We start from the raw sequence: 8803 nt of genomic DNA, 5'->3' as shown, positions 1-8803 counted from the left end.
GGGGCATCCACAACTTCTCTGGGCAACCTGTTCCAGTGTCTCACCATCCTCACAGGAAAGAATTTCTTCCTAATATCTAATCTAAACCTGCCCTCTTTCAGTTTAAACCCATTTCCCCTTGTTCTATCACTAACTGCCCTTATAAAAAGTCCCTCCCCAGCTTTCTTGTAGGCCCCCTTTCAGGTACTAGAAGGCCCCTATAAGGTCTCCCCAGAGCCTTCTCTTTTCCAGGCTGAACAGCCCCAACTCTCTCAGCCTGTCCTCATAGGAGAGGTGCTCCAGCCCTCGGATCATCCTCGTGGCCAACTCTGGACTCATTCTAACAGGTCCATGTCTTTAGGTTGAGGGCTCCAGAACTGGACACAGTACTCCAGGTGGGGCCTTACGAGAGTGGAGTCGAGGAGGAGAATCACCTCTCTCGACCTGCTGGCCTTAGATATTGGTATCTAAGGGCTTATTCTTACTAGGTGCTGAGTCTCAGAAAGATGGTGCAACTGGGCCTGATTTTTCTGCTGGAAAGAAGGCAAACGGCAGGGAGCACTCAGCCTGCCTTTGTACGATAAATAAAATGGCAAAGGCTGTGTGCTTTTGTTTTGTTTTTGGCTTTGTTTTGTGTTTTTCTTGTCTCTTTGGTCAGTAGTGATCATAGAGGTGACGCTCCACTGAGCTCCACTTCCAAGCTGTGGTCCTTCCTAGCTCTTCACTCAGCTCCTCCAAGGCCTCGAGTCGGCAGCAAGATCTCAGATAGGCACGTGCCCTTGCAGGACTGGGAACTCTTAACAATAACAACTTTGTCATCTGGGATAGGCTGTTGTCAACAGTTAGCATGGTGACCATTATGGTTGTTTCCTTCTGCTGGGTGTTTTGTTGGCCGGGTGTGTTTGAGAGGTGCCTGGCTGGGAGGCGGAAGCCACACCTGGTGGTTGGAGCTGGCTGGGGCCAGTCATGCAGGTTTGGGTAGCTGGGTCTGGAAAACGCAGCCCAGGCTCTTGGTGTCAGCAGGGACCACGAGGCACGTGTGTGAGAACAAATAAATTGTGTGTGACTCGATCTCCTGGCACGAGTAGGACATGTCACAAGCTTGTGTTGAGTCAGTAACGCTGCTGGCTCTCCAGACAACAAACAGGAATATGGCAGCCAGGTGACTGAAGAAATAGTGTCCTTGATTTTACTAACAAATACTCCTCAGAGGAGCCGAGATCCTGTTAGACACTGTGCAACGTGGTGGGCTCTGTCTGCATTAGGCTTTGGTTTGTTATGTACAAAGTGAAAATTTCTGCATTTCGTCAGTCGTTGTTGCTTCCAGCCATTTAACTTGCCGCTGGGTAGCCTGGGGCAAGGGGAGTGAGGTTTCATTCTCCCCTGCGTTGGGCAGGACTGTGAGAATGGGAAAAGCTAATGGCAAACTGAAAAAGAAGAAATAAAATGCCTCATTTGAAGGCAGGAATTACCCAAGAGCATCTCCTCACTTGCCATCCTTTCCATTGCTGTCTCGGAGATGATGGTTTCTCACTTTTGTTACTCACAGGAGAGTTGGTGAGGGATGCACAAGATGTAAGAAAATGACATAAGATGACTTAAATAAGAATAAATATTTTTTTAATTCCAATTTAACTTTTTTTTTTTAGTGGGATTTTCTGCTGGTCCTGTTAGACTCCTGTAAGCACTTGTTCATACTTTTAAGGGCCATTCTCTGGTGGCCTCGTGCAGCCTTCTGAATAGGCTCTGCCATTGTTAATGAAGAGCCTGTGACTGAATTTGGTGTTTTCTGGGGTCTTTGTTGTGGCTGGTGTGTCACTGGCAGGTCACGGGGCTTGTTCTTGTTTTTAACCTCTGTATGCATCAAGGTAACTTCTGCTGCAGCTCTTGAGGGCTCTTTCCCGAGCCCCAGCAGCCTCCAGGCACCAGGGCTCAGGAGCAGAAGGGCAACGAGATTGTTATTTGCATCAGACCCAGAGTTGCATCCCATTGCTGGATGTGCTGGGTTCCTTCCCCGTGCTCCTTCCCGCTTTACATTCTTTTCTCTTAAAGATGCAAGAGGTAAGCAAGAGAGAAAGCTCCCATTAGATCTCAAAATGATATTTAAGATTAATTGCATCTTATATTTTAAACAGAGAGAAAGTATTTTCCCATTTCCTTATTTCTCTTTATTTTTAGTTGAGAGTAATGTTTGTTCTCTTAACTGATGAGAATGTAGGCTTATGTCAATATCCAGCTCTAGAGCCTTTAGCACTTACTTGTACTGTATGCACACTGCTTATCCAATAAGATGAATCATCAAATAGGGATGAAAATCATCTAATTAGGTGTTTAAATCTGTTTTGAAAAGTCAGATTGTCAGCCTTTCCATTTTTACTCCATGGTATACACAATAGAAGTATTAATAATTCTGTACAAAAGCACTACGTCTGCCTCACTACACCTGAGCATAGTATTGACTTTCCAGCCTGATGTCACTGATGCTCAGGGAAGCGTAACATGGTTTCTGTAGGTAAGGCAATATAAAGAATCTAAACTAGGCCTGAGAGTCAGTGCCCTTTAGCTGGAGAAAAAGTTTTCATAAATTATTCTCACATTTTGTGAGACTTCTTTATCCTTTTTCTGACTTTTAAACAAATTTAGGAGTAGAATTTTTTTCTCTCTCTATCTTTTTTTTTTTTTTTTTTAATTTTTACAAAGAGGCTTTGATTAAGCCATGTTATCTGCAATGGCTTTAAACAGCATTTGTGGTGGTAGCATTTATTTTATCCTGTAAACAACACCACAGTGAAACAGATAAGTTGCTTGGTTAGAAGGTCAAAAGAGGTAGACACCAGTCAGTCTGAAAACGAGGAGTCATTTCCTTTCATTAGTGTGTACATCCACTGACATTATGTATAATCTTCATCATCCTTACAGCACGTTTATTGTAGCAGTGGTTGTGAGTCCTTTGAAAACAAAACACAAGGGCATGATCTCACAATGTCAGTTCTCTGGGGAAGAAGATTGTGACTATGTGTGTGTGTATATATATATATATATATATTTATATATAAAAAGCAGTCCATGGTACATCTATAGAAAACTGGATGCCCACTCTGTTGCATAGTGAAAAGTTCTTAACAGGGCAAAAGAGTTGAATTTTGTTTCACATGCTCATCATACTTGGTGGCGAATGCCAGGAAAACAAAACTGCTATTCTGGGAAGCAGGGAGCACTGTGGCTAATGCATCCACCCCAGCTGTACATGTGACCATGCAGTATGGGTTGCATTTGGGGAAAGTACAGGGAGGTTTCCTCAAGGTATGGAAATAAAATGGCAAAGTTTTTTCTGAACTTGCTTCAGTCACACAATACCAGCGGTGATTCAGGGAAACTCTCATGGCTGATACATCTCTCTGAGTGCCCAGACACAGCAGTGAGATTTCTTTTTCTCTCAGCTGTTGTCAATGAGCAGATAGCAGTGGTAGCTGGCTATGTTGTCAACTGCAAAGCATCCTTGTAATCCCAGCCTGAGGTCCTGGCCATGGTTGTCCCCAGTGGCTGAAGCCATAGCTGGGAGAGGACTGGTGTTGGGAGTGCAGAATTGCTGTCGTTGCATGGCATTTAAACTCTATTTTCCAGGTAGTTGATACCCGTGCTTTAGGTAGTTCAAATGCCAGCTTGTTCCTCGTATTTCTCTCTCATTCTCCTTAACTTCCATCACAACCTCCAACCTCAGTGGTGGTCAGTTTTGGGAAAGAAAGTTTGCTTTCTGGAAATCACCCCACGTATATCCTGGGAGCTGCAGAGAAAGAAACAACTAATGGAAGTTCTTGTTATACCCGTAGGTTCTACTTCTCCTTTGAACCTAAGTGCTGTACCCTTGAATCGTTCATTGCAGGACATCTGCATGCTTCCAGAAGATGTGGAGAAGGTGAGGACAACAAAGACTATTGTCATAATGTTTTTTCCATTTCATAGTGGCAAAACCAAATGACAGGAAGCATTTCTCAATAATAGAACTTTCTGATAGATCATTACAAATACTGTTTTTTTCCCCTCTTCTTCCCATCTGTGTGTAAATCTACAAACCTAAAATGCCTATTTCTTCATTTATTTTTACTCTTAATCCATTAATAAAATATTTTAATTATTTTAAAATAATGGACATGTTTTAGAACACTATACATTTCTGCTTTTCATTCCATCATTTTCCTTCACATTCCTTGAGACTAAACTTTGAGGTTATTATAGTCACTTGAAAATTATGTTAGAGTATGTTATATAGAATTTGTTGCAGCTATGTGCATATGGAGGGGATTTACCTCATGCTTTTACTATTAGGAGATAGGGAGAGATTGGGGGGTTTTTTTGAGTGTGCTTATTGTGAGCGCGTGAGATTGTTGTAATTCTTTTACAGTATGAATAACAAGCACAGTAACTGTAACATCTGCAGTAACTTAAGCAGTTTCTGATAGTTTCTAATCTGTATCAGGTGCCCAAATGGTTTTGGGTGTGTTGCCAGATAGGTAGCCTATTTGAGTTTAAAAACAGAGATAAAGATGATAAGATAATGCATTCACATGGAACTCTGTGTGCTAAATGTTAATCTCTTCTAACAATTGGAAAAGAGGGGTTATTGTTATAATTACTGCAGTGAGTAGGACTTCATATGAAAAGAGCTTTAAAAATGTGCCTAGAAAAGGAGATTTCTTGTGGATGTACATGCGGTCCCCTGTCCTGGGCCCAAGAGGTAATCATCTTTGTGCACACCACTGGTTTTACTGGGGTGACGAGTTCTGCATTTGATTTGAAGCTCTCAGTGTTCCTAAGGTGCATTTAAAAAAAAAAAATCACACACCAAAATCCAAGAAACATGTGAACTAACTTTGTGTTGATTTTTGTGAAAGGTGTTTCAGAAAGGAGATGATATTTCTCCTGTCTGTAATGTGGGAATGAAAGCCAAAGTAACTTGCTTTTGGTCACCAGGAGACCAGTGAGTAGATACCTGGATTAGAAACTGCAGTCTAAGAGCTATTGAGTGAGGCAAGATCACATCAGCTACTTCTCCTGTGCAGATGACTGGGGACTTATGTGATAACAGGTTAAAAGATATCAAAAGCTCAATCCATGATGACTGAGGCTGTCTTTAAGAAAAAAACAAAACAAAACCAAAAACCGAAACTAAACCCAAACCAAAAACCAAAACATTTTTAGGTTGTGAAATAATTTATTTGAAATTTAGGAGACTGAAAACTAAGGTACTTGTAGTGTCAGCAAGTCTTCAGAGTTGTAGTTGTGTGCCAGGAAGGAGATGGGCCAGATGATCTAGAGGGATTTTCCACTGATGCAAGTGAGCGGGAGGGAAGAGAAATGAGAAGGTTGGTGTGTCACAGCTGAGTTGGGACTGCTTCCTAGGGTGATGGACCTAGTTGGAAGCAGAGCTGAAAGCTGATAGTCATGCTGAGTATAGGAGTACCTGCATCATGTTCCATCTTTTTGCAGTTCTCAGATAACACTTATAATTGTTTTATCAGCAGGACATGCTGATGTGACATGCTTTGCTACTAACTTGGGGTTAACCATTACCACACAAGCTTTTGAATCTTCAAAGTAGGAGATGTTGTAAAATAGCCATTTTATTCTTCCCTTCAATAATGGTGTGTCCTGAAGTCCACTGAAAGTTGTTTCTGGAGAAACTGTGCACCAAGCAAGTGATGTTAGTCAGTGTTAGGGCAAAGATAAGTCTGTTCAAACACCCACGGGGACTTGTGGGCTCTTTCTAACTTTGAGATGAATCTCTTAAATGTGTTTGGCTGCAGACAATAAGAAAGCAGTGATGTCTCTTGCACTCCTTAAGATGTAGCTATTTCTAAGCACTGATGTCTTTCTTCATGCTTCCTGTACGCATTGTAGGGGATGTCATGAATACTGATGTGAGTGGTACAATTTTCTGACCATAAGCCACTTTTTAGAAAGTTTTATTATTCTGGACTCAGGATCTCTAGGTACTGCCATGGTATTTTAGAAAGAGGTTTAACCTTGCACGATGCAAACACATGCAGTTGAGGGGAAAGAGAGAGGGTATCCTGGGCATCTCTGAGTGTCCACCCACACACCTGAAAGCACCTTACCCTGCAAGATGCATCCACTTTTGAGCTGAACCTGGTCTAGGATGCTGTGCCCGTGCCAGCAGCAGTAGAGCAGGTGGGGCCGGCAGGATGTTGTTAGGCCACTGGAGAGAGGGCACACAGCAGTGAAATTGGGGCAGGGAGTCCCAGGTTTGTCTGGATATCTCGGTGGCACCAAAGGTGGCTTTACAAATTCCCTTTTGCCAGAGGATGGGTGACCCAGGCAGGCAAGTTGGTAAGAGGCACCATGGGGAAGGCTTGTGTATGATGTGGAAATGCCATGGTGAAACTTTGAAACAACTACCTCTTATTTTATGCAGCGTGAACACCAGGGGAGCTAGGTTCCCACTTACCCTTGTCACAGACTTTCTATGCAGCCTGGAGTAGGCAGTGTAAGCTGTCTCACTGCCTGTTCCCTACTTCACTGCCCTCACTGTTAACCCGTGAAAGCATTGTATTAGCTTCTGTATGACCCACCACCTGAAGATCTATGGTCCCTTCAAAACTTGCCACTTCTGGCCCCATCCAAGTTAGTGTGTGTGCAAAACTGCTTGTACACACTGGCTTGAAATTAAATCCTATTAAACCACTTACATGGATTCATACTTGCATACTAAATAATGCAGTGTAACTAGAAGTCTGTGTCCCTAAAATGCATACATATTCATCAATTAGGCATGTAATCAAGTTTCTTTTTATCTAATAGATGGGTAAGATAAAAGTAAATTGTATGTTTTAATCAAGGATGAAACAATTATCTAGGCAATTGCCTTTTGCATGTTGTCTCTGAATTGCCCTTGGGGTGTTTTATTTTTTGGAGTTGAAATGAAAGGTAGCCTTACATTTTACTTTTTCCTGAGTTGAAAAAGTATAGGGAAAATTATATATTTTGCTTCATCTTAAGTAGATATAAAATATGCTGTGTACTAATGAGCGTTCCAATTTTGTGTCCAGGAAAACGCGCACTTTTTTGTTGCAGATATGATTATAGCATCACTAGAAAAAATGAAATGTAATATCCTAAGCCAGCAAGCAGAGTCCTGGGGTGTGGAGGAAACAAGTGGATCAGATGGCAGCTATCACACTGATTCGGAGTTATCATCTTACCCTAGAGTGAAGAAGTCTGATTCTTCTGTTGCATCTTCAGACAGTGGTTATGAAGGCAAGTTACGTAGCCTATAATGTAAACTTCTCTGATAGCAAAAGTTTCTTTTTTGTAAGAAAATACTAAATCAGTTTGGGCATTGCTTGGAACCAAATCCTCTTTGATCTCTCAAGAGTTGTGTTCCTCAAGGATCATTATGCCACAAGTGTATTCCCTGTGGGTTAAATTCATTCTTTTGAATGCTCACGTCTGTGTTTTATTATAATTTTCTTTCTCTTTTACATGGGGAAAAAAAAGTAAGGTTGAAGCACCACATGCCAACCACAGCTCTCTAGAGAGAGTGCCTGTAGCTGGCTGGCTTTCTCTCTGCTTAAATCCTTTTTCTGCAGGATTTGAAGCCTGGCTCTTTCTTCCTGTGCTTCTGCTGTATGCAGATCAGGCCACGCAATTGGTTTGAATGAAACTGCCCAGGGTATTCATTCACGTATAGTTTTGAGGCAAGATAATAAATGTTTCTGGCACTATAATGCCTGAGTCAGCAAATACATAAGTAAAGTTTATTCTCTTGAATAATACAGATCTTGGGGTTGGAACTAAATTCTAAATGACATAATTTGTGGGGAAAAATTAATGGTACACTTGCATGTGAGAAGGGGGGAGACCACTGATAATATAAAACCTTTTGTTTTAGTTTCTAGAAGCTTCTTTCTAAGAAACTGAGGGACATGCTCTATGACCCAAGAATTGGCTTTCTGTGTGTGTGTATATAAACAAATAAATAAAATTGCTCTGTAAATACAGGCTGTGTGCTAAAGCTTTGGTTAAACAAAGAAAAATATAAATGCAGCTGCTCTATAAAGGCTGGCGAAGTTTAACTGGTGTTGTCTTTGTTCTTCATAGGCTGTGCTCTGCTGCCTGTCAGCTCCCCAGTGCATCTACCATCACATCATGAGATTACCAGATTTCATTGCCACAGTGACTCAGAGGATGAATATGTAATTATTGGTAAGACTTTAAAATTGTAACTGCAGAAACAGCTCTATTGTTCAGCAGAATCTATTGCATCGCTTGGAAGATATTGACTTAGTAGATGCTATCGCAGGAGAAATAAGAGGAGAAAATGGAATGAGCAGTGTATGTATGACTCCATATTAGAACACATGGAGAAATACCAGAGTGGCACAGGATTTCCTTTCTACAAAAGAATGTTTTCTGGTTTGAGGGACTGAAATTATGCCTAAGGATTTATTTAAACACAATGAATGTGGATGAGCAAAGTGTGAAACTGGCACAGCCTTGGCCAACTGTAGCAACATAGTTTGAGAGAATTTAGGACATAATAATTTCCTATTTAAAGAGGCTGTTTAGCTTTTAGGCAGCCCTTCCTTTGCTTCAGGACTAGAGCAAACTGTCCATTTATAGTCACTAATACTCTGCTTCTCTTCAGGACATTGTGAGTTTCTTTGGTTACCTTCTGGTTTTTGCATATACAGAAATGGAAACCCTTAAAAGTAGCCTGAGCAACACTTAATCTCAATCTTACTTTTCCTGTTAACAAATGCTTTTTTTATTGCTCCCTTTAGTTTTAGAGATTTGCTTGTTTTTT

The 8803-nt window shown here is 41.3% G+C and overlaps 1 protein-coding gene across 2 annotated transcripts in view; it reads left to right on the top strand.

Annotated features, from left to right (window-relative positions):
- Nucleotides 1-8803, top strand: part of RUBCNL (rubicon like autophagy enhancer) — a 23311-nt gene that overhangs the window by 7104 nt on the left and 7404 nt on the right. For both annotated transcript variants that reach the window (XM_010170352.1, XM_029085548.1), the window contains exons 4-6: nucleotides 3810-3895; nucleotides 7047-7254; nucleotides 8098-8202. In XM_010170352.1, coding sequence (XP_010168654.1) covers nucleotides 3810-3895; nucleotides 7047-7254; nucleotides 8098-8202 — 399 coding nt within the window. The remainder of the gene's footprint in view (nucleotides 1-3809; nucleotides 3896-7046; nucleotides 7255-8097; nucleotides 8203-8803) is intronic.

The sequence above is a fragment of the Antrostomus carolinensis genome, unplaced genomic scaffold (assembly GCF_000700745.2).
Source record: "Antrostomus carolinensis isolate BGI_N321 unplaced genomic scaffold, ASM70074v2 scaffold19056, whole genome shotgun sequence".
Classification (NCBI taxonomy): domain Eukaryota; kingdom Metazoa; phylum Chordata; class Aves; order Caprimulgiformes; family Caprimulgidae; genus Antrostomus; species Antrostomus carolinensis.
This window is presented reverse-complemented; position numbering and strand designations above follow the sequence as displayed.